The sequence below is a fragment of the Pristis pectinata genome, chromosome 31, assembly GCF_009764475.1.
Source record: "Pristis pectinata isolate sPriPec2 chromosome 31, sPriPec2.1.pri, whole genome shotgun sequence".
In the NCBI taxonomy this organism is placed as follows: Eukaryota; Metazoa; Chordata; class Chondrichthyes; order Rhinopristiformes; family Pristidae; genus Pristis; species Pristis pectinata.
Genome location: NC_067435.1, coordinates 10,091,891 through 10,118,291, shown reverse-complemented (window position 1 = coordinate 10,118,291; position 26,401 = coordinate 10,091,891). Strand labels below are relative to the sequence as shown.

Genomic DNA, 26,401 nt, shown 5'->3' with positions numbered 1-26,401 from the left:
AATTTCAGAATGTGTATGGATAAAATAAGTTGGAAAATGTATAATAATTGTGTTTATTTTGCTTTTGTCAATTTTCCTAAAATTCTTGTAATGTATTTTACAGATATAAAGTTTCTAATAAACGAATCAGCAAAACTGAGTAAACGTCTACAGTTGGATGCAGTTTCACCAATCGCTGCGCACCGATTTCTGACTGACGGGATATTATCCAATAGTTTCTCGGTTATTTACAGATAGGCGGGATCTTACTTAACAAAATTTCCGGTATGAGGGTAGGTTGCATGTTAGGCGGGACCTGCTAATGACTGACTTCCATGTTGGCGAATCACGATGCGGTATTTTAAGGGTGTTTGATGGACGTCAGGAACGACTAATCGGCTTTGAGAGGTGGAAGGCGGGCTCCTGGCTCCCGCAGTGCCCAGGTTAGGTTGCGCCTGGTCTGGGCTGTTGGCGGTACCGCGACGACTGAAGCAATGGCCGAGGAGGAGCCGCTGCCTCCCGGTTGGGAGAAGCGGATGAGTCGAAAGTCAGGTACCACACGTGCGAGGAAACACCGACTCAAAGAAACGACCCCTCAAAAGACTGTTTTTCTTTCCCCCCTAAAACAAAATGTTGATGAGGGGGCGCTGGGGGAGAAAGGGGCGGGGCGTGGGCAGGCCCGTGGCGCATTTGTGGGCCTGGTGATGGGGGGAGGGAAAGGGGAGGGAGTTGGGGGGAGGGAAAGGGGGGGAGGGGGAGGGAAAGGGGGGAGGGAGTTGGGGGGAGGGAAAGGGGGGAGGGGGGAGGGAGTTGGGGGGAGGGAAAGGGGGTTGGGGGGAGGGAAAGGGGGGAGGGGGGAGGGAGTTGGGGGGAGGGAAAGGGGGGGAGGGGGAGGGAGTTGGGGGGAGGGGGAGGGGGGAGGGAAAGGGGGGAGGGGGGAGGGAGTTGGGGGGAGGGGGAGGGAGTTGGGAGGGAAAGGGGGGGAGGGGGGAGGGGGAGGGAAAGGGGGGAGGGGGAGGGGGGAGGGGGAGGGAAAGGGGGGGAGGGGGAGGGAGTTGGGGGGAGGGAAAGGGGGGGAGGGGGAGGGAAAGGGGGGGAGGGGGAGGGAAAGGGGGGGAGGGGGAGGGAGTTGGGGGGAGGGAAAGGGGGGGAGGGGGAGGGAGTTGGGGGGAGGGAAAGGGGGGAGGGGGAGGGAAAGGGGGGAGGGGGAGGGAGTTGGGGGGAGGGAAAGGGGGGAGGGGGAGGGAGTTGGGGGAGGGGGAGGGGGGGGAGGGGGAGGGTGTTGGGGGGAGGGGGAGGGGGGGGAGGGGGAGGGAGTTGGGGGGAGGGGGGGAGGGAGTTGGGGGGAGGGGGGGAGGGGGAGGGAAAGGGGGGGAGGGGGAGGGAAAGGGGGGGAGGGGGAGGGAGTTGGGGGGAGGGAAAGGGGGGGAGGGGGAGGGAGTTGGGGGGAGGGAAAGGGGGGGAGGGAAAGGGGGGGAGGGGGAGGGAGTTGGGGGGAGGGGGAGGGAAAGGGGGGAGGGGGAGGGAGTTGGGGGAGGGAAAGGGGGGGAGGGGGAGGGAGTTGGGGGGAGGGAAAGGGGGGGAGGGAGTTGGGGGGAGGGAAAGGGGGGGAGGGAGTTGGGGGGAGGGAAAGGGGGGGGGGGAGGGAAAGGGGGGGAGGGGGAGGAAGTTGGGGGGAGGGAGTTGGGGGGAGGGAGTTGGGGGGAGGGAAAGGGGGGGAGGGAGTTGGGGGAGGGAAAGGGGGGAGGGAGTTGGGGGGAGGGAAAGGGGGGAGGGAGTGGGGGGGAGGGAAAGGGGGGGAGGGGGAGGGAGTTGGGGGGAGGGAAAGGGGGGGAGGGGGGAGGGAGTTGGGGGGAGGGAAAGGGGGGGAGGGGGGAGGGAGTTGGGGGGAGGGAAAGGGGGGAGGGGGGAGGGAGTTGGGGGGAGGGAAAGGGGGGGAGGGGGGAGGGAGTTGGGGGGAGGGAAAGGGGGGGAGGGGGGAGGGAGTTGGGGGGAGGGAAAGGGGGGGAGGGGGGAGGGAGTTGGGGGGAGGGAAAGGGGGGGAGGGGGGAGGGAGTTGGGGGGAGGGAAAGGGGGGAGGGGGGAGGGAGTTGGGGGGAGGGAAAGGGGGGAGGGGGGAGGGAGTTGGGGGGAGGGAAAGGGGGGGAGGGGGGACGGAGTTGGGGGGAGGGAAAGGGGGGGAGGGGGGAGGGAGTTGGGGGGAGGGAAAGGGGGGGAGGGGGGGAGGGAAAGGGGGGGGGAGGGAGTTGGGGGGAGGGAGTTGGGGGGAGGGAAAGGGGGGGAGGGAGTTGGGGGGAGGGAGTTGGGGGGAGGGAAAGGGGGGGGAGGGAGTTGGGGGGAGGGAAAGGGGGGGGAGGGAGTTGGGGGGAGGGAAAGGGGGGGGAGGGAGTTGGGGGGAGGGAAAGGGGGGGGAGGGAGTTGGGGGGAGGGAGTTGGGGGGAGGGAAAGGGGGGGGAGGGAGTTGGGGGGAGGGAAAGGGGGGGGAGGGAGTTGGGGGAGGGAAAGGGGGGGGAGGGAGTTGGGGGGAGGGAAAGGAGGGAGGGAGGTGGTTGGGGGAGGGAAGGGGGGAGGGAGTTGGGGGGAGGGAGGGAGTTGGGGGGAGGGAGGGAGTTGGGGGGAGGGAAGGGGGGAGGGAGGGAGTTGGGGGGAGGGAGTTGGGGGGAGGGAGTTGGGGGGAGGGAGGGAGTTGGGGGGAGGGAGTTGGGGGGAGGGAGGGAGTTGGGGGGAGGGAGGGGGGGGAGGGAGGGAGTTGGGGGGAGGGAAGGGGGGAGGGAAAGGGAGGGAGGGAGTTGGGGGGAGGGAAGGGGGGGAGGGAGGGAGTTGGGGGAGGGAAATGGAGGGAGGGAGTTGGGGGAGGGAAATGGAGGGAGGGAGTTGGGGGAGGGAAATGGAGGGAGGGAGTTGGGGGAGGGAAATGGGAGGGAGGGAGTTGGGGGGAGGGAAAGGGGGGAGGGAGGGAGTTGGGGGGAGGGAAAGGGGGGAGGGAGTGGGGATGGAGGGAGTGGGGGGAGGAGGGAGGGGGAGGGGAGGAGTGGGGGAGGGAGGGGGAGGGGAGGAGTGGGGGAGGGAGGGGGAGGGGAGGAGTGGGGGGGAGGGAGAGGGAGGGGAAGGAGGAGGGGGAGTGGGGGGGAGGGGAGAAGGGAGTGGGGGGAGGAAGGAGTGGGGGGAGGGGGGAGGGAGGGAGTGAGGGGGAGTGGGGGGTGGGGGGAGGAGGGACTGGAGGGGGGGGTGGAGGGCAGGAGGGAGTAGGGGAGAGGGGGTGAAGGGAAGGGGGTGAGGGAAGGGCAGTGGGGGGAGAAGGAAGGGTGGAGAGGGGAGTGGGGGGAGAGGGAAGGGGAGAAGGAAGGGGGAGTGGGGGAGAAAGGGGGAGAGGAGGAGGGAGTGGGGTGGAGGGGAGGGAGTTGGGGGGAAGGGGAGTAGGGGGTGAAAGGAAGGGGAGGGAGAGGGGGGTGAAAGGGAGTGGGGGTGAAGGGAAGAGGGGGAGTTTGGGGGAAGATGGGGAGGGGAGAGTGGGGGAAGGGGTGGAGGGGGTGGGAGGGGGAGGGGAGAGTGTTGGAAGGGTGGGGGAAGATGGGGAGGAGGGGGGAGGGGTGGGGGAAGATGGGGAGGAGGGGAGTGAGGGGGAGGGGTGGGGGAAGAGTGGGGGAGGGGGGAGGTGAAGAGAGGAGGGGAAGGGGAGGAGGGGGTGGGGAAGGGAAGAGGGGGAAGGGGTGGGGGGATGAGATGTGCTATAAGGTGGAGGTTTGGGGCCGGGGGTTTAGGGGAGGTGGATGCAGCCGAGGGGGCTCGGTGGGGTGAGGAAGGTGGGTGCAGCCGAGGGGGCTCGGTGGGGTGAGGAAGGTGGGTGCAGCCGAGGGGGCTCGGTGGGGTGAGGAAGGTGGGTGCAGCCGAGGGGGCTCGGTGGGGTGGGAGCAGTTGAGGGGGGTCGGGGAAGGTGGGTGCAGCTGAGTGGGGTCGGGGGGGGAGGTGGGTGTGACTGAGGCAGGGGTTCCAGGGGATGATGTGTAACTGGTGTCGGCGGGAGGTAAACAAGTGTAGCTGGTGGGTTGGGATTAGGGGAGCTCGGGTTCATGCGGAGTTTAGGGTGGGGATGAGGGAGGTGGGTCACTTGAAGATCTGGGAATTAAGGGATTGGGTTCTGGGGTCTTTCTGGCCTGGACACCTCTTTATCTTTGGAATTTGGTGAAGGATTGGAGTGGAAGGAGAGGTGAAGGTACATCATAATCATGCTGCTTACTTGGACTGTGTATGGTGGTGATGCAATACCTTAATAGTGCAGAGATTCAAGTTCAAATGCCAGCCTAGCTACTGTGAAATTTAAAGACAATGTAGAATTTAAAAACAAAAGTCTTGGTAATGATGAGTACGAAACCATCAGGTTTTTTAAAAATTCGTCTGGTTCACTGATGCATAGGAAATCATCACTTGGTCTGTCTGATGAAAAAATTCATACACTGAATTCTGAGGTGGTAAGGTCATTTTCAGTTGATCTTGTAAAGTTCTCCTCACAAACATCAGATGACATCTAAGTTGGGAGAGCAGTTCCACAGACTAGTCAAGCACCAGCCTTGTAGATGTTGGACTTCATCATAATCCCTGAGTATTTTCTATCTTGCTGGCAGAACAGACCCAACAGGTGGAGGATCCATGGTATACAGTCAGGTATATAATGCTACGGTTCCTTAACATTGATTCAGACCCTGCAAAGTCTCATAGCATCAGGTTAATGGGCAAGGAAACATCTGATCACCTATTGTCTCCTGCCAGTTTATGAATCAGTGCCCATTTGTATTGAATGTAGTCTGGATGTTCATTCCAAAAATGGCATGTTGGCACCATCAATAATCGAGTTCGGAAGTCGATGATTAGTGGTTAGAGTAAGGCTAGTTTTGTGGTGAGCAAAGCAACCTGAGAGAGAGTGAGACATGTATGACCTCGTCCTTACCTATCTGCCTGTTGCAGATGCATTATTTCCACAAGGACCAAGAGTTCTGTTTTCACACTGAGGATGCCATTCTGCTGTGTGGTAGTAACGTAGAGCTGAATGGTATAGGATAGCTCAGACTGAGCATGCAGAGGACACTGGACCACTTGCAGTAGAAATGTGCTCTACCACAATCTGTAATATCATAACCTGACATGTCCTGTTTCTACATAACAAGCATGCAAGGAGCAGCACCAAGTGTACCCAAAAATAAGCAAACTGAGCAGTAATGCAGCAAAGGATTAGAAGCGTGCTAAACCATATCCATGTTATCCCACAACCATTAGATGAATGCTGTGTAGTCCAGCCACATCTAGTCCTGTATCGGATGGACAAAAACAGTAATGAGAGGAGGTGGCATCAAGAACATCCCTATCATCAATGATGGCAAGACCCAGCATGTCAGTGCCATAGACAAAGCTGCAGGATTTGCACCGTTGACCAGCTAGAAGTGTCAAGTAGACCTCAGCTTCCACCTGAGATCCCCACTATCGCAGGAACTAGTCTTCAGCTAGTTTGCTTTACTTTGTGTGATATTAAGACGTAGCATGGGCTGTGGAAAAAGACAAACCAGCTGAAGTATTGAAGATGTGCATTCCAGAACTGGGCACTCTTCTAACCAAGCTGCCCCAGTGCAATTACTACACTGGCATCTAGCTTTCAAAGTAGAAAATTGTCCAGGTATATCTATGAAAAGTAAGACACATCCAGTCTGTCTAATTACTGCTCAAATTACACAATCATCAACAAAGTGATGCAAGATGTCATAGTGCTAACAGATGGCATTTAATCTCCAATAACTAGTGTACCAATGCCAGGGGGCAGTTGAGAATTGCCAGTAAATACTATTCTTGTTACTGGTGCCCATATCTCATCAGTAAGGCAGCATTTCTGAGAGTGAATGAGCCCAGATTTTTATGCAGAATTCGCTGAAGTCCAACAAACCTACCTCGATTTTTATTGTAACTAAAAGTTCTAAAATTGCAGTACAAGCCAGTTATCACCTGACACTGGTGAAAACAAACACTGAAGGTTAAGAGCACAGGAGGAGGCTATGCAGCCAATCATTATCTGTTCCAACCCTTTGTTAGAATACTCTAATTACACAGCCAAACAATCATCTCCCTTTATGATGTATCTTTAAGGTCATCTGGAATAAATGTAGCATCTGCGGAGACAGAAAAACAAAGTTAATGTTACAGGATGGGCCTTTTTGATACAAACAGGAAATCCTTCTTACCTGAAATTGTTGAACTCTGTTGAGAGCTGTGCCTAGTCAGAACTTGCAGTTTCTTGAGCTTGGGCCTCATTGGAACAGTACAAGAGGCCAAAGAGATCACAGTGGGATGCAGAGTTAAATTTGGAAGCTTTGGGACACCCTTGCAGACTGAAGAAGTGTTCCACAAAGTAGTCATCCAATCTGTGTTGGTTCCTCCATTGTAGAGGAGGCCATCATGTGAGCATCAGATTCAGTACATCAAGTTGGAAGAGGTATAAATGATTGCTGCGTCACCCAGAAAGGGATGTTTGGATTGCTGGATGATGGGAATGGAGGTGATAAAAGGGCAAGTATTGCATTGAGAGTGCCAGGAGAAGGAGTGTAGTTGGTGGATATTCAAAGAGTGAACCATGGAGTCACAGAGGCAGCAGTGCCTTCGGAATGTTGAAAGGAGAAATGTTACTGGTGGCCCAATGTTGAAGATGGCAAAAATTGAGAAGAAACTTTAGGTGGAAAGTGAGGGCAGGGGACCCCCCTCCTTGACGTTGGTGGGAGGAACGGAGGCAAGAGGGGAAAAGAAATGGGGGAACTGGAACAAATGGGATTTGAGAGCAAAGTCAACTGTGGAATGGATGCCCTGGTTGTGGAAAAAGGACAACTTTTGGAAGCGCATGTGGAAGATGTCATCATGACATGTTTGATGGAGCTGGTGAAACAGGGAAAATGGGTTGGAGTTCTTGTAGGAGGAATGGTGGGAGAAGGTGCAGTCAAGGTAGTTGAGGCATTATGGGCTTCTCATAGATATTGGTTACTAGCTTATCCTCTGTGCGTGGAGATAAGCTTTTGAGGCAGGGAAAAGTCAGAAATGGACCATTTGAAAGTGAGAACAAGTTGGAAATTATCAAAGGTGAGGAAAGTTTTGAGTTTTGTACAACAGCAGAAACCACCACCAGTAGTTATGAATGTGTTGGAAATAGAAGGGAGGTGGCCTGAAAAAGATGGGGATAGCTTAGACCATTGTGGGTTCTCATTAGCTACACCTTTTATTTGGATGAAGAGAGTGGAGTCCAGGGAAAGATTGTATAATGTGAGAATGAGTTCAGCCAGGTAAAGGAGGATGGTGGTCCAATATCAAGTTGTAGGAGTAGGCCACTTGGCCTCTTTGCCTGCTCCTTACTCAGTCTGGCATATTCCTTGACCCTTTAATATTAAGAAATATATCTATTTTCTTGAATATATTTAATGATTTGGTCCCCTTTTCATTTATAGAAATCCAGATAATGTACTGGTATGGATTGAGAACTGGTTGACAGGAAGTAAACAAAGTAGGAATAAATGGGTCTTTGTCCGGGTGGCAGGCAGTGACTAGTGGGGTGCCGCAGGTATCAGTCTTTGTGCCTCAGCTATGGAGGGAGTGCAATGAAAATTTTCTATTCATAGCTCAATGCACTTTCAATTACATTTTGATTTAGATGTTAAGATAAAGAACCAGGTAAGTAATGTATCTGGCGTCTTGAATATATTTAATGTCTTTGTCTCCTCTTTGCTAATGGTAGACGATTCCACATGTTCCCATTCCCTGGGTGAAGAAATTTCTCCTGATCTCGGTTCCAAAAGGTATACCCTGTAATCAGGTGTCACAATTTTGGCATCTGAACTCTCCAATGAATGGGGATGTTGTGCCTGTATCTCGTCTGTCCAACTCTATTAGAATTTTCAAAGTTTCTGAGATCTCATCCTTCTAAACTCCGGTGAATGTTGGCCTAATCAATGTAATCTTTCCTCATGTCAGACCTGCCTTCCCGGTCTAGTAAACTTTCATTGCACTCTCTCATACCTGGGGCGCAAGTACTAATGCATTACGCAATTAATGCAAACCCCACTAGTCAGTGCCTGCCACCCAGATAAAGACCTATTTATTCCTACTATTCAACAAGATTCTGGGAGTCCAGCTACTGGGAGAGAGAATACATTCCTTGTTTCTCTTATTGGATCCTGCACAACCATGTCTTAAAAATGATGGACAAGTGTCGTGTTCTATAATCCATTAAATGAATGAAAATAAGGTTGGCTTACTAAATGCATTACTACAGCTAACTGTTAAAATGTCAAACCTCCATGTTTCACTGGCTGTGTGGTCAACTCCACCTTGGATTTTAAATCTAGAATCTTGTTGAATAGTATCCTTTGTTGTGAAATAAATATTCTCTTGCTAAAAATAGGCAAACATATTAACTGTAACTAGAAAATGTTGGGAATAATACTTTCCTTCTCCCAACAACCAAGATAGGGCTTCGTCTCTTGCATAGTGTAATATTTATTGAGTTCTTAGTTTTGAGTTTGAACTTTATTGGCCACACTTCTTGACTCTAGCAGACTGCTGATATTAAACATACAATATTTAAAAGAAAAATACAAAGAACTGTCTTGGGACCTATGCTGGGAATCATCAATGAATTGTAATCTGAGATGGATCAGAAATCGGACCATTGCAGCTGTTGCGATCTCAGAAATGATTTTGAAACCATTAATGCAATCAAAAATCAATAATGTATGAGTGGAGGTCTTGGATCACTTAAGTGAAAGTCATTTAAGTGAAAAAATACTGCAAATGCTGGAAACCTAAAGTAAAAACAGTAAAATATGGAAATACAGAGCAGTTCAGAGTGCACCTGTGGGAAGAGAAACAGAGTTAATGTTTCAGGTCAAATACATTTCATCAGAACTGGGAAGGAGAAAGGGTCTTTGATCTGAAATGTTAACTCTGTTTCTCTTCCCACAGTTGCTGTCTGACATGCTGAGTATTTCCAGCATTTTCTGTATTTGTCTTTGATCATTTACCAGAAGAAATGAATCCAATTAAAATTGCGTGTGTGTGTATATATATATCAGAATATTGATTTTTTTTGTGAGAGATAATTATTGAGGCTTTTCAGCTATTGACCCAGTCATCCTAAAACTGGCTGGAAAATTCTTGATTTGAATACTTGGAGCTTCATATTCTGCCTCTTGTTCTTCCTGGAGAGTTGCCAGCAGATAATTGTCAGCGAGTAGTTTCATTGGGTGCTTTGGCATCTTTCATATTAGTTAGCTGTTTGGATACATCTCTGGTCGATTATCAAAGTCAGAGTAGTCAAAGCACAGTCCCCAGAGGAATAATGACTCTATTTTTTTGCTCAGCCCACATGTATAATTTTAAAATTGCATTACATGAATAAAAAATGGAGCAATGCCTTTGCGTTCAAAGAGCTCCATCTTTTTTATCCTACATGGACACATGAAGCTGCTAAATTTCTTGGATAACCAGGAATGGTGCTGCATTGGCTGCAAGCCTAGGTTGTGTGTGGAAAATATTCTACATATAACTTTAATTCTCTTCATTCATTGACATAATCTTCTGAGGACAAACATGTTGATTTACATAACTGGCTGTATGGCATAGCAAGCATCGTTGTCATGAAGCATAAATAGCGACCTGAAAGCTAGAATAAAAACAAAATACTTGTAAATACTCAGCAGTTTAGGCCTCATCTGTGGGAAGAGAAACAGAATTAATGTTTAGGTCGAATACCCTTCATCAGAACTGGGAAGGAGAAATAAGCTTGTCAAGCTACCCTGAAAGCCAGAACCGAGAGCAGTAGCTTTTCTGTCTTGTCTCAAACCTCTTAGTTGTGGCTCACTGTCATCTCATCTGAATCTATGCGTGGGTAATAAACCGTCATCAACGTTGTCCAGTCTTGAATGAAAATTAATTTGGTATGAGGTAATTCAGTTCAGTATGTTTTATATCACTGTGCTCTTTATTAATGAAGTTTCCATTATATTCTGGACCAAGGATTGTACAACTGACAAGTTATGAACAGGGTGTTTTTTATTAGTGCATGAACATGGACAAAAATTTCTAATTTAAAAAGGTATTTGAAAACAGTTCAAGGATCTTTTGATAGTACAAAGCTGTCAAAAGACTACCAGGACTATCCAGAGGACTTTTTTTTAAGGATCTACCATCTGAGGCCTAGTTGCTACTTTAGGTGACTCTGCTTCAGGACATGATTCTCTGATGGGGAGATTTGGCTCAGCTGGGTTTCTGTATCTGGAACAGGTTAGCATGGACAGACTAGCAAGTTTTAATTGTGGGGTAGATCCAGGGCACTTAATTGATTGTGACCAAGTTTGTTGTGTGAATTTCATATCCTTTTTGTTTTCTCAAATTGTTTCTTACCTTGCCTCTCCTCTCCAGTCCTGACCGTTCATACCAATTAGTCATTTGGTCCATCGTAAACATCTGATCCTTTTTGAGCAAGTGGAGACCTGGTACAAACATTAATAAACAGGAATTGGGTACATCACTATTTGAAATGAGAATAAATTTCTAACCCTTAGTTCTTGCAATTAAAGTTGAAATTCTTGACTACCTTGTGCAGTGTGCAATGACCCAGACTGTTTTATCCATGGACAAGGCTGAGCTCCTCATAATATAACTGACTATGGTTAAGGAATTCGCCATTGTTAGAGAATACATTGGAAGCAAAATAGCAATATGTTTGTGATAGCGTTAAATTCTACAAAAAACATTGTAGATCATATAATCCATGCTTATCTAATTCAAATTTATTGCAAAATCTAAAATTATGCAGAAGCTAGAATATATTAGCACAAAAATAGCACAGTACCTTATATAACCTGTTCCATAAAAAATTCAGTTGTATTCAGTCGCTTTTGAACAAGAGCCTATGATGAAAAGCTTAGTTACTAATGAACTTCACTGGGTCTCGGATTAGCTCCAACTAGCAGTGTGGAACAGCAAAACCGGCAATTAATGAACACAACATCAACCTAGAAATAATGTAAGACAGAACAATAGCCACTTTCCTTTACATCTCTAGCATACTAAGGCAGTAGGTAGCATTATCAAACAAAAACACCACCAAACCACTAAAGCAGGTTTTGGGGAGGATGACAATTGCTTGATCAAAGGGGTAAGTATACAGCAGCAATTAGCAGGCAGAAAGGAATAGTTGTTGTCAGTGGAAACAGGACATGCACAGCCTCAATGGTGGAGCAATTAAATTTGATAATGTTCAAGAGGTCGGAATTGAGTAGTGCACATATCTTGGGGACATATTAGGCAGGATTATAGGGATTGCGAGGGTCAACATCATGAAGGGATTTGATGAATATTTTAAAATTGAGTCATTGATTAACGGAGTTAGTATAGGCTAGCCAGCATGGTCATTATAGGTTATTGGGGCACAGGCAGAAGTTGTAGGTAACCTCGTGTTCAGATGGAGAATCAGGAGTGCGCTACACAATTTGAAGCATGGTTGATGGATTCAGTAGTAGATGAGATGGGGCAGAGAATACAGACATTTTGGGAGTAGAAATGAGAAGAGTGACACAATAATGCCTGAAAGTAATTTGGCATCGTGAATCTCCCACATTGCGAGTGGTCTGATACTGTTTTGGAGAACTGCCAAAGAGCAGGATGGAACTGGTGTCTAGGGAATAAAATCTGAGAGAGCACTGGAGTTGATGGCTTCAGTTTTCCCTTGAATTAGTTGGAGTAAACTTCTTCCAGTTCAGAAGTTGGATGTTAGACAATCATGCAATTTGGGTAGTAGTGCATGTAAACTGGATGTCATGGAAACTGATGCCATATTTTTGAAAGTTATTAGGGATTGGCTAGAAGAGAAATGGGCAAAGCATTACAACAGTAACTACATTCAAAAAAAACATAATTGGGACATCCTACAGTTGTGGGAAGCACTATATAAATGTGAAAATAACGCAGTAAGTGGAGGATGATTACATACAGATTAAATGCATAAAGTTGATATTATTTGGTATGGTTGCCAATATGATTGAAAGGAACATTAATCAATTCCATTCTGGCTAGGGATAGTGTTATCACTGTACACAGCTTAATTATGATATGGAATTATACCTAGAGCTTGATTTGTGCTTTCAAGAAGGGAAAATTATTAGAGTAGGGAGGAAAAAGCCATTTTGAAAGATTCTGCTTAACTGTGTTGGTAGCTTGAATATTAATGCCTCTGACTTAAGTGGATATCTTTATTTTGCAGGTCGTATTTACTTCTTCAATCATATAACCAATAAGAGCCAATGGGAACGTCCCAAAGCAGGTGGAAATTACGGTTCTGTTGAGCCTGACAAAGTCCGGTGCTCACACCTCTTGGTGAAGCACAACCAGTCACGGCGTCCGTCCTCCTGGAGACAGGAGGAGATCACGCGCAGTAAAGAAGAAGCGCTGGAAACATTGAATGGTAAGTGGATGGCGAAGCACACCTCACTGAAACCAAGCCTAATTCGGGCCATCAACTGGTTTGGTGATCTATAGTAACAATCAAACAACAAAAATGTTTTCCAAGTTTAAATTGTGGCTGCCATTGCTTTGATAGATTTGTTAATGCTACATCTTTTGTCATCTAAATCAATGAGAAATACTGAAAGTGAAAATTATACTTTAAATTTGCAACGTGAAATAAGTGTTAATTTAAAATAAGGAATGTCATGTGCACAGTTTCCAAGTGTGTCATTCAATATCAAGAGAAATACACTTTCTAAGTTTGATGAAAAGCTATTGCAGGAGCACAACGAGAAATCTAGGATATTGACTTTGATGCAATGAGCTTATTGTTGTCTCTTAAATTTAAAGAGATATTTGCTAGTGAGGTATTGAATAAATTTTGAAATTTAACAGTTTTTAATTTGGTTAATGTAAGTAGTGGATTAAGAGTGAATTAGTAATGGCAACAAACCAACTTCCTCTTGTTCAGTTGCTTTAATGTAGTAAAGCATCTCAAGGCATTTCACAGGAGTGTTTTGAAATGGGAATTGATGCTGAATCATGCAAGATATTAGAGCAAATGACCAGAAGGTTTGAAAAATTTAGGTTTTAAGGAGAATCCTAAAAGATATTAAGAAATTGAGATTTTAAATGACGAATTCCAGAAATTTCTGGCTGTGGCATTTGAAGACAGCCATCACACGTAGTGATGAAATTGGTGGGTCTTTGTGAAATCAGAATTAAAGTGCAGGTACAACGTTTCAGGGGCTGGGGAGATTAGGTGGGAGGGAGGATAAAACCAAGGATTGAATTGAAAGCAAGGATGAGCACTTCAAAATTGATGTTGGTTACCTGATAATCAGTGAATATCTGGAAGTGGAGGGTGGAATGTACATTAATTTGTGTGTCCATTAGGCCATGGGCAGTGAGTTTTAGACTTTAAGTTAACAGGTGAGTAGTTTCCTCACTCTCTGTCTGAAGTAACAGGGCTGTGATTGCTGCCCTCCAATCTGCGGGAACTATTCCTGAATCCACAGAATTTTGGAAGATGATAATTAGTGCATCCACTCTCCAAAGTTGCCTGATCGGTCTTAACCTATGTCTATAAGGTCTTTTGTCCTGCACCGCCCCCCCCCCCCCCCCCAAAAAAAACCCCAAGCTCTTTTTTTGTAAAGTGTAAACCCTACATTCTTTCCCCCCGCATCCACCCCACACCTCCTGGTCCTGAAAATGTTGATCAGAAACATCAACTGGTTTCTCTTTCCACAGGTGCTGCTTGATGCTGTTTCCTACAGCTGCCTTTATAACAAAATTATTAATTAACTTTAAATAAGATATCGTTATTAGTCACATGTACATTGAAACACAGTGAAATGCATCTTTTGCGTAGAATGTTCTGGGGGCAGCCCGCAAGTGTTGCCATGCTTCCGGTGCCAATACTAGAACTAAAATAGCTTGTTCCCTAGTTGGTTGTTCAACACGCTGATCTAGAAATCCAAATGTTATGCATTTCAGGGATTCATCCTCTACACTGTTAGCATATTTATTTGCCTAGTCTATATCTCGATTAAGCATCCCCATGATTACCCTTGTTACATCCTTAATTTCCTTGTTTGTACCACATCCTACCTCATGAGTATTTGAGAGGTCTGTAAACAACTCCCACCAATTCTGCCTGCTGTAGCATTGCTCCACCCGGATTCCAGTTCTATACCACAATCTGCTTTGCCAAGATTCTTAACTACTGATGTCACCCCTTATTAACAGTGCTACCCCACCTCCCTTTTCCTTTTTGTCTGTCCTTTCTGAATGTTGAATACCCTGGAATATTTAGTTTGTAATCTTGGTCACTTGCAGCCACGTTTCTGTAATGGCAATTAAATCAATATCCATTTACAGCTATTTGTGCCCTTAATTCATCCGCCTTATGCAGAAATGCCTTTGTGTTTGGCCTTCTAATACTTTTTCTGTATTTGGACCCTATTTGCTACCTGTCTCTGCTTCTGTTACCTGTTTATTTTGCTTACTACATTTCTAACTTAAAGCTTTGATTTTCTCTCTCTCCTGACTCATCTCTCAGGCTCCCATCCCCGTAGCTAGTTCAAACTTTCCCCAAAACTACTATCGAATGCCCTGCAAGGTTGTTGGTGCCAATCCTGTTAAGGTATAATGCATCTGACTTGTACAGGTCCCAAAGTCTCAGAAATCTAAAGCCCTCTATCTGGCTGAGTGAGCCATCCCTGAAACATGCATCACTCAGTGTGGGCAATGAGGTGATTAATTCTCTGAATGTCTGTCCTCCCCTTTTCGAGGTACTTGCCCTCTGCTCACTCCCTCAATTCCAATGAGTGTAAGTGAGATCAGGAGCTTTCGATTAGGGTAATAATTTGGTTCATGTAAATGTCCAGCTGCTGTGATCGTTGTTCCAGTGATGGGGAATAGGCCTAATGATTTTGTACGTTTCAGAGGAACACTTGCATGTTTTGTTTCTCCCCCGTTAGTTTACCTCTGCCATGACTCAAGGAGATGCAAGTAAATGATAGCAGTCTATCATTCCTCAGTGATTGTGAATGGACATGGTTTAACCTTCAGTTGCCATCCTTTGGAACAAAGGGGTTGTCTTTAATACACAGCTGTTTCCTATTTCCAGTTATTGACTGACTAATGTATTTCCGATATAAACTGGAACAGTTAGTTGACTAAAATTTTTATAGAAGAAAATTTCTTCCAAAAGTAAATATTTAATGTTTGGATCATAAGTGACAAAAGTCATTTTGTAATATATTGCGTGAATTCCCCATAAGCCGAATGTTAGTCTGAGTCATGCTATCTGGATGAGCTAAATAACACACTGTGCTTTCCACTTGAAGGATTCCTTTTTTTATGTTTGCTGGGTTTTCGGAACATGGCCGGGACTACAGTAATGAGTGTCAAAAGCCAACCAACCTGGAGACTTTCCATGTCCACTGAAGTTCCCCCATAGGTCCGTTCTAATACTAATGTTGCCTATGAGAGCAATGAGTTCATTCTCAATATCCTGGGCCATTGGTCTTGGTGTAAATAAAATATGGCAACGTAAATGCCTGGGAGTTGAATTGGAAATACAATGTGAAACAGCAGTATGGATATTCTGTCATCAGACTGTAGTAACATTTGACCTTTAATATTCTCAAATGTCCTTTGTTGTTTTTATGCTGCATATCTTCAGGCATAACCTCAACAGTGGACTATTGATTCCACCGCAGTAGACAGTGGATTAAATGTAGAGCTTATTGTGAATTGGCACTCGATGTGGTGCCTTCATGGTTTGGGTTAAGCGCTTTCTGTTCTGTCAGTGAGACTACTGTGATAATTTACAGGCCTAGATTCCACTTATGTAACACCTAAAGTGATGCGACGGGGCCTTATTTCAGATTTGATTGGATGTAGTTTCCAGCTATCAGCTTCCTAAAGTGAGCTTTCAGTGCTTCATTGTCTTCTACCCATAATGGGATTGCATTCTGTATGGTTCAGCAGCACATTGTACTATCAGAAAATTAATAACAATGTTGAGCAATTGGTCAGACTACTCTGTTAACCTTTGTATCTTTATTCAGAGTATATCCAAATGATCAAATCTGGAGATGCATCATTTGAAAGCTTAGCATCCAAATACAGTGATTGCAGCTCTGCAAGAGAAGGGGGAGATCTGGGCTATTTTGGTAAAGGTAAGATCTGATATCTTTATCATTTAACCAGTCTCGATGATTTGCAGTAATGATGACCAGCCACAGGTGGTTACTGCTTCCAACTCCACTAGTTTGATTGTACTGATAACCCAATAGCACAGACTCCAATTCTCCGCCATCGACTGTGACACAAATGGAACCTTGTCATATTTGATTGCGTGTGATTAGCAGCCATCAGCCTCCTATTGTGAATTGTCAGGACCTTTAATGCCCCATTATCCCCAGCAGTAATATGGTGCATGGGGATTACATTCTGCGTCACTGAACTTACAGCAAGTTACTTGCTGCCCTTTTTTCCCTGAAAGTAGTTCACTTAATTTTGATGTTGGCCTCTCTGATTGTGACCAAGGTGGCATTGGTTTAGAATAACGTAATTTCTTTGATCTTTAGAACATTACAGCACGGTACGGGCCCTTCGGCCTACGATGTTGTACCGACCTATTTAACCTACTCCACGATCAATCTAATTCTTCCCTCCTACACAGCCCATAACCCTCCATTTTTCTTACATCCATGTGCCTATCTAAGAGTCTTTTAAATGTCCCTATTGTATTAGCCTCTACCACCACCCCCGGCAGTGCATTCCAGGCACCCACTGCACTGTGTAGTTTTAAAAAAGACTATCTCTAGCATCTCCCCTAAACTTTCCTCCACTCACCTTAAACGGATGTCCTCTGGTATTGGCCATTGCCGCCCTGGGAAAAAGGTGCTGGCTGTCCACTCTATCTATGCCTCTCATAATCTTATACACCTCTATCAAGTTGCTTCTCGTCCTCTGTCGCTCCAAAGTGAAAAGCCCTAGCTCGCTCATCCTTTCCTTATAAGATGTGTTCTCTAGTCCAGGCAGCATCTTGGTAAATCTCTTCTAAAGCTTCCACATCCTTATAATGGGGCGACCAGAATTGAGCATAATACTCTTAAGTGTGGTCTAACCAGAGTTTTATAGAGCTGCAACATTACCTCATGGCTCTTGAGCTCAATCCCCCAACTAATGAAGGCCAGCACACCGTACGCCTTCTTAACCACCTTATTAACTTGCACGGCATCTTTGAGGGATCTATGGACTTGGACCCCAAGATCCCTCTGTTCCTCCACAATGCTATGAATCCTGCCATTAACCTTGTGCTCTGCCTTCAAGTTCATTCTTCCAACTTTTCCAGATTGAACTCCATCTGCCAATTCTCCGCCCAACTCTGCACCCTATATCCCGTCGTAACCGGCGACAACGTACTCTATCCACAACACCTCCCACCTTCGCGTCACCTGCAAACTTACTAACCCACCCCTCCACTTCCTCATCCAAGTCATTTATAAATATCACAAAGAGCAGGGGTCCCAGAGCAGATCCCTGAAGAACACCACTGCTCACTGACCTCTAAGCAGAATATGCTCCATCTACTACCATCCTCTGCCTTCTGTGGGCAAGCCAATTCCGAATCCACCCTGCCAAGTTTCTAAGGATCCCATGCCTCCTGACTTTCTGAATGAGCCTACCATGGGGAACCTTGTCAAATGCCTTACTAAAACCCATATACACCACATCCACTGCTCTACCTTCATCAATTTGTTTTATCACCTCAAAAACTCAATTAGGTTGTGAGGCACGACCTGCCTCTCACAAAGCCATGCTGACTATCCCTAATCAGACTATGCTTCTCCAAATGCATGTAAATCCTGTCCCTAAAAATCCTCTCCAATAGTTTGCCCACCACTGAATTTTCACACCAGTTTCTCAGCTAGTTTTCTTCCTTTTTTCCTTTAAAGTACTGACTCTTTCATTGGCAGCTTTCCCCTGCATCACATAAGCAAGTAACAGGATTATGTCTTACCTTTGTCATTCTGGAAATGTCTCAGAACGCTTGGATCCAATTCCCCCCACCTTCTCCCCAATCCCTCATCACCTCTTATGCTGCCTCCCACCTATCCACTACCCACACTGGCTCCACCCCACCCCCCTTTCCTATCTGGTTCCGGTTCCATCTGCCCTTCACCCCTCCCCTAATCGTTCCCATTATCACCTTCCATATTTATCAGATTCCAGCACTTACTGTCTTACCTCTTGTCTTTGTGCTGACTGTTAGCCCTCTCCACTCTTAGTCCTATTGCAGGGTTTCGACTTAATGTCATCAATTCTCTTTTCTTCTTTCCCCCACCCCAACAGATGCTGCTCAACCCACTGGGTTTCTGCAGCAGATTGCTTGTCGCCCCAAATTCCGGCATCTGCAGTCTCGTGTCTCCCTTGGAGCCAGTGGATTTTTCTTGCAGTGCACTTGCTGTTGTTGCTCAGACAAAAGTGTGAGGCTGGTTGGTCCCCATAATAACTGCTGAATGAATGATCATCCTTATCTAGAGGATAGTTGAGCTGCATTTTTATTTTGGCCAAAACTAGTTCTGCTCTTCAGCATACAAGTTAAATTTGCTCCCTCCTCTTTTTCAATGGCACCCATCCCCACAACCTCCACCCAATCACTCTGCTTTTTCACAGCTCTGAATCCCTTCTCAGACTGCCTAGTTGTGAGTGTGAAGTCACGATAGAAATGACAGGAAGGGTATCTGCATTGTTAACCATTAATGTGGTGCAGTAGTGTACTGTACATCCTGTTTGTTTGACTTGCTTGAAATGGTCAAAATGCCCCCTCTATATAATGACATTGTACGACTCCAAAAGTATGGTTTGTTGAAATATTTCAAAGGACATAATTTTGCAAAGAAATAAATATTATTTACTGAAAATGTGAGATTTCACTCGAATATCTTTCTACTTCGGGGGCCTGTCATTTCGAGCATAGTTTTCTCACTTGTCACTTTCCAGGTTTAGCTACAGCTGCTGGATAGCTGAGTGGTAGTGTAATTTCACAGAATGGTTACAGCACTGATGGCTGTGATTCAGCCCAAGAACTCTGCATCGGCTTTATGTAACAACAATCCAGCTAGTCCCATTCTCCCACCCTTTCTCTGTGGCCCTATAATTTTTTTACAGTCAGATAATTATCCAGTTTGCTCTTAAACATGTTAATTGAATCTGCTCCACTGCAACCCCAGCTATTGCATTCCAGGTACTAACTGTTCCCTGTATTGAAAATCTTTCCTGGAATCGCCTTGGTTCTTTTGCCGATGCCCATCATTCTGTTTTCTCTAGTTCTCAACGCTTCTGCCAATAGCAATGATTTTGATCTTCTCCATCATAAATTACCTCAGTCAGATTCTCTTGCAACCTCCAGGGTTCCAAGGAGCACAATCCCAGCTTCTTCAGCCTGTGACTCTATGACTCAAATACTTACTCATCATTTTAGTCATAGAGCCATACAGCATGGAAAACAGACCCTTCAGCCCAACTCATCCATGCCAACCGAATGGTCTAACTGAGCTAGTCCCACTTGCCAGTGTTTGGCCCATATCCCTCTAAACCTTTCCCTCCATGTACCCATCCAAATGGCTTTTAAGTGTCATAATTATACCCACCTCAACCGCATCCTCTGGCAACTTGTTCCATATACCCACCACCCTTTGTGTGGAGAAAGTTGTCCCTTGGGTCCCTCTTAAATCTTTCCCCTCTCACTTTAAATCTATGCCCCCTAGGTTTGGACTCCCCTGCCCTGGGGAAAAGAGTGTGGCTCTTCTTATCTATTCCCCTCATAATTTTATAAACCTCTGAGATCACCCCTCAGCCTCCCTACACTTCAGGAGGGTAAAAAAGGGTCATAGCCTATCCAGCCTTTCTAAAACCTCCATCTCTCCTAAAGTATGGCTTCCTGAAGTGGACATAATACTCCTTGTTGAACTATTATTTTATCAAGGTTTATTGTGAACCTTCCTCTCAATCCCTTCTTTTCTGGTAAATTGCTGTGTTATAGCTCTCTGCTGTTTCACTTTGTGGTATAAAATGGTAATGTCAGGCACAATTTAAAATGGAGAAGGAATTCTAGCTGACAAAAAAAAGCATCAGTCAGGTTTTAGATCTGGCTGCCTAGCTCTAGGCTTTTCAATGTCATCACTTCTGAAAAGCTAAGTACTTATCCCTTTCATTTAATATTTATTGTACTTATGACTTGAATTTTTTTTGGTTTATTATTTGGTTCTGTCCTAGGTGTGTTTTTGTTCATTAAAATTGATTGTTTTAGTAAACAAAACTAATCAAGATGTGCATCAGATTTTGGCATCTGAAGTTCAACTAAATTTGTTAGTAATCATACACTCTCAACTCCAGTGGGATCCCACCATCAACCACGTCTCCCCCATCCTCCTCCTGCTTTCTGCAGGGATCCCTCTGTCTGTTGCTCCCTTGTCCATTCATCCCTTTTCATCCACCCCTACCTGTCCCCTAGTACTTTCCCCTACAACTGTAGGAGATGCAACACTTGTCCCTACACCACCTCCCTCATCACCATCCAGGGACCTTAACAGCCCTTCCAGGTGAGGCAGAGATTCACGTGCACCTCCTCCAACCTGGTCTGTTGCACTTGGTTCTCACGATGTGGCCTCCTCCTCCTCGTTGGTGAGAATGAGTACAGTGTACACTAGGTGACCATTTTGTAGAGTAGCTGCATTCTGTCTGCAACAGCCATCCTGAGCTTCCTGTTGCATGTCATTTCAACTCCCCATTCCTACACCAACCTATCTGTCCTCTGCCTTCCCCACTGCTAGGGTGAGGCCAAAGGCAAACTAGAAGAACAGCACCTTGTATTCCACTTGGGTAGCCAGAAGCTCAATGACATGAACATCTGAATTTTCCAGATTCCGAGAATACACTATAATGCTCCCCTGTGTCCCTTTCCCACTCCCACCAGTCCGTCCGAGGGTCTCTCCCTTTGTTCATCTGCATGCTTGATGTCTGCTGCTGCCAAGGAGTTTCATTGGTTTGAAAAGAATTATTCTGCAGTGCATTATGTGGTCTTGTCTAAAGCTGACTAGCCAGCAGATGGCACCTAAGCTTGGAGCATTGTTGAAATAAGACAGACTTGGTGTGGATCTGTCTGCTTCCATTTGCTAAGTGTTTCCTGTCATGGTAAATAATTTTGGCAGACTATTCATCTCTATTATAACCTGACTTCAAATATTTTTTTAATTTTGGTTGACATCCACTTGGAAGTGGTGATTGGTTTTAACACTTCTTTGCCATATCTTCTGCAAGATTAAGTGCTCATGCACTGCAGGTGTGTCAAGTAAAATCGGGCAGTGCTCATGAAAACTCACCGTCTGTACCCAAACCTAAATAATACCCATGTGATGTGGGAGTGCCAGCACCTGAAAACAGGAGATGAAATTAAAAGTGCAACTGCCCTGCTTATCACCCTTTTATAGTCATCCCAAGCCCTACAATTCTCACTCCATTAAAATCGAGGCCTCAAAATTTTAGAGTGAAGAGGTGAAAATATATTTGAAAGTTTGCAACTGCTATTAGAATCCACTGTTGGCATCTGCAAGTCTGCTGGCTGGATGGAAGAAAGTTTCTGCTTCTTCCTGGATTTATTACCAATTGCGCTGTTTCTAATGCCTGAGATGAGAATAGTGGCAGGAGCATGAAGCGTTTCTTAACTGGAAACAAGCCAGCACAGACTCAGCCTATTGAATTATTACAAAGATGAATATCGTACAAACAAAACATTTCATTGGAGACATTTGGGAATTCTGTAATGTTTATTCTGGAAATTGCAAATGGAGCAGTGAAGGCTGGGAGATTTTGGAGGGATTTAGACTGGATTAGGTAGGGTGAATAGGGGGAAGTTTTTATCATTAACAGATGGTTCAAGGACTAGGGAGCACTAATTTCAAAAAAAATTTGGGCAAAAGAATCAAAAGGAATGTGGGAATAATTATGATCTGGAATTCATTGCCTGTGAGTGGTGGCAGTGGAATCAAGCACTGCCTTCTGATGGGAATTGCGTATGCATTGAATAATTTGCAGGGCACTGGGGGAGGAGTAATGGGACTGACCGGTCTTGGAATCAGAATGCAGTTGTTGGGCCAATGGTTTCTTTCTAAGCTGTGACAACTGATTCTAGTCGTGAATTGAGAATAGTGGACCTTGGATGACTTAACAGGAGCTGATCTTGAAAGGGAAAGAATAACCGTTTACTTTCCCAGTGGGATATGCAGGACTGCAACACCGTCACACTTCTCTGGGTGTTGGCCCTGCATCAACACCACACAGCTGCTCTTTGTTTCGGCGTTGGTGGCTGTTGGCATGAGCATTTTTCATCAACTATTGTTTGAAAATAGAACGGAGAAGGCAAGATATTTTACCCTTTGCTCTTGGTCAGTTGAGCACCCAAAGCAGTTGTGGAAGTCGGTTCAAATCTTGAGCATTTCCTTTTCTCTCAGTGTCACACCTGTGGAATGAGACTGATACTGCATTTGTATCATGGTTTTGTGTCCCAGTGCACAATTTGTGCTGTGGCAAATTCATAAAGAATTTAACTTGTGAAGGTGCTTTAAATTTTAAATAGTTGAAAGCAATTCTTAAATTAAAATTAAATATTTATACTGAAATCAATAGTTGTGGCTCTCTCTCTCTCTCTCTCTCTCCCTCTCTCTCTCCGTGTTGCAATTGACTGATGTTATTATCCGTAATGGATGCTGAGCAAAATACAGCTGGAATAAATCTGAAATAAAATTTTTAAAAAATTACTGGAAGTTCTCGGCCAGGAAGCATACGTGGAGTGAGAAACAAAGTTGACATTATCAGTTGATGAATTGTTCTACTCTGCTGCAAAAACCTGACAAGTTAATTTTCTCTCCGTGTACAATTTTAACACATACCTGTGATTAAAGGTCATCTAATTTCCTTTGCTCTGCCTTAGCAACTCAGCAGCTGTGGCAGGCCGTCTTCATGAGATGTGCCACATCAATTTAGCAAATTGTGGTGTGCCTGAAACATGCTGGTATTCCAGACTGGTTGTCCATGATTGAGTGCTGCAAACTGGCATGCTCAAAGATCTAGGATTATGTGCTATAACTGGGTGAAGCCACTGCAGAGGCTCTACAGGAAGCACCTCCTGCCATTGCACACTAATTACTTTTGGATCTGTTGAAAACCCTAGGATCTTTTTCTCAAGGGTTGTATACAAATGGTAACTAATGCCATACTGATTTGTGATGAAAATGTTGACTTGAATGTTCACATTCAAGTTGGAAGTAGTTGGAATTTTTATGAAGAATGTACATCTTGAAATTAAAAAAAAGCCCTGCAAAATGCAGGTGATCCAGGCGTTATGGCTGTTTGGATCACAGAAACTTGCTCTGACAGATCTCGCTAATTATCCAATACAGAATAAAATTCACTTCCACGGAATTTATGTGTGGGGGAAATGTAAATAAATCCACACAAACACAAGTTATAAATAAATTTTTCTTGACGCATGCACAGATGCTACAGCTTTGTGTTATAGAAAATCACGATATGGTCTATTTTCTAGGAATGCAGCGGCCCCCACCCCCCCACTGTAATGTGGGGAGGAGGCAGGCGGCTATATTGATTCGCCTGAGGACAAGCGGTTTGTGAATGTGATTGTGGAAACCACTTGTACCAATGAAGATAGCGTATCCACCAATTTATGGATTTTTCACGAACATCCTCTTCCTTTAAGAGGAACAATGATTCTTCCAATATGAGCCAGGACTTGTTATTGGTTTATTATTGTCACTTGTACCAAGGTACAGTGAAAAACTTGTCTTGCATACCGTTCTTACAGATCAATTCATTATACAGTCAGTTACATTGGGTTAGTACAGAGTGCATTGAGGTAGTACAGGTAAAAACAATAACAGTACAGAGTAAAGTGTTACAGCTACAGAGAAAGCGCAGTGCAATAAGGTGCAAGGTCACAACAAGGTAGATCGTGAGGTCAGAGTCCATCTCATCATATAAGGATACTCTACTGCAGCTCCTATAGTTTTCTGACTTTATGGAGGTTTTATAAAAAGATTTTCTGTAATCGTGGTTGAAATCAATATACACTGATCTTTGGTTTTTTACTTTTTGCTTTGTGTTACAGGTCAAATGCAGAGGCCATTTGAGGAAGCCACATATTCACTGAAGATTGGAGAAATGAGTAATCCCGTTTTTACGGATTCTGGTATTCATGTCATCCTCCGTACTGCTTAAGGTGCCTCCTTTGGTTTGTCTTTGCAGAGTGAATCACCCAGCCACTACTGAAGACCTTTATGGAAACATTCACCCACTTTGCATCATATATCCTGGTCTCCCTAGTATTTAACAATTTTTGTCTTCAGCCATTTGTCCAGCGCGCTTGCAGGCACTCAAGACACCAGGGGGAGGAATTGACCTTAACAATTATTGAAACTGAATCTTTGAAATAATGCTGTCTCTATGCAGCAGTCCAATTGTTGATCCAATATGTAGGGTGAGTGCAGGTTAGTGCCATTCTGAGCTGTATTGCCGTTACACTGTTGTAACGCTTCTGCTATACATTGTGTTAAAGACCGTTTAAATTTTATTGGAGTAACGCAGGCTTAATTTAGACAAAATTAATGTTTATTTTCCCAGCACAGAGATTGTGAGCGAGTGTAGCATCCCTATCTTTATCAGCACTATCCCTATCCCTATCAGCACTGCTTTAGTTATTGGAAATTGCACTAGTGCAAAAATTCATTAGGTGTATGTGTTTAGTCTCTTTATTATTGGAAGTGGAGTCTGTTAAGCCTATTGTTTGTAGTTATAGCAGGGCCCTTTACCACTTCCATGGAAATGCGTATGTGGGGAGTACTTCAGATCACTTGCCCTTTAGCTACTGTGCTCCTGGCATACAGCATTGTTGCTGATCTTAAGACCATTGCTGGTAGTCTTGGACAGTGGTTGTACAGGTGAACCTGCCCGACCATTCCACAAGGTACTAGTAGAAATGCAGTTCCAAAAAGTGGAGATCAGAACTGCTGGTAAAGAGAGAATGTGGAATAACTTTGCTCCTTTCTGTTGCTAAGATCCTTTTAGGCTGGTTAGCTTGCGTGTGTGTGTGCGTGTGTTTTCTTTTTGAACAGTTCATAGTGCACCGAAGCTACGAAAAGAAACAGGTTATGGGAAATGTAAGGTTATATTTGTCTGGCTAAGTCAAATAAAGAAATTCCACAAAAAGTACTCTCGGCCTGGAGTCTGTTGTTTGGTGCAGTTGATTCTCCTTCAGCAACAAACTGCCAGAGGAACTCAGTGGGTCAAGCAGTGTCTGTGGGGGGAGAAAGAATTGGTGATGTTTCGGGTCAGGGGAGAGGGGAAGTAGCCAGTATAAAAAGGACGGGGTTGGGGGTGGGGGGCGCGGTGGGGGGAGGTGGTATATGTTGAAGAATGAAGGGCAGATCGTGCTAGTTAGTGGAGGGGTGGAGTTGGGAGACTTGTCCTTTATCTGTGGTAAGTCAGGTTTTACCTAGCAGCTGGAAAACAATCTTCAACATACCTGGGCAATGGAGTAATAAAGGGTCCTTACTTTTAATTTCTGCTCACTGACGCATGGTGCGATGCTCCAGTGTGTGGATGTCACGAGTGGATGGCATATGGCTGTGATATTTTCTGCAGAGGAAAAGATCCCTGTCACTTGATTTCAAGGTAGATGAAGCATTACCATTTGGTGGGCTGTTGGTGTAAAATGGCAATAGTTAATGAGCTGAATTCAGAGGTGCATTGATGGCTGGGTGAAATGGATTTTGCCCTATTTTGAAATGGGTACGTCCAGTAACCTCTGCTATCTCACCCAGGTGACAAAGTAAATTGTAGGCTAATACTCTATTTAACGTAATATTTTCATGCTTAACTTTGTCCTTTATGCAGGGTGGGTGTTAGTGGAGTTTTGGATATGGATTAAAATATTTCAGTGTGATAATTTCCAAATTATCTCTATCCTTCCATAGTTGTTACTAGAATCTCTTGCAAGGGTGTCAGATGAATGTACATTGCCCATTTAGGCTTCACTCATGCAGCCTTTAAATACTGTCTTCATTGGTAGGAGCTGCTTCATTATACAGGCTGTCCCAGGTTACAAACTCATGCCTTATGGACACCCGTACATACAAACAAGCTCCCATAATATAAAATTCAAAAGTCCGACATATGTTCAAACATTTGTTCCTACACGTAGCAGAACTAGTTTCTGCTCTCTTCACTTTTGGTAATTGTTCTTTTTGTCTTGTGTGCTTTTGATGTCTTTCGTTACAATACTGAAGAAGTATGGTTACCA

General features: G+C 45.2%; 1 protein-coding gene across 1 annotated transcript; it reads left to right on the top strand.

Annotated features, from left to right (window-relative positions):
• Positions 1–402: 402 nt before the first annotated feature.
• pin1 (peptidylprolyl cis/trans isomerase, NIMA-interacting 1) lies at positions 403–25,311 on the top strand. Its single transcript, XM_052042070.1, has 4 exons — positions 403–531; positions 12,266–12,466; positions 16,086–16,196; positions 24,212–25,311. The coding sequence occupies exons 1-4, from the start codon at positions 474–476 to the stop codon at positions 24,319–24,321; spliced, it is 480 nt and encodes a 159-aa protein (XP_051898030.1). The 5' UTR covers positions 403–473; the 3' UTR covers positions 24,322–25,311.
• The last annotated feature ends 1,090 nt before the right edge of the window (positions 25,312–26,401 follow it).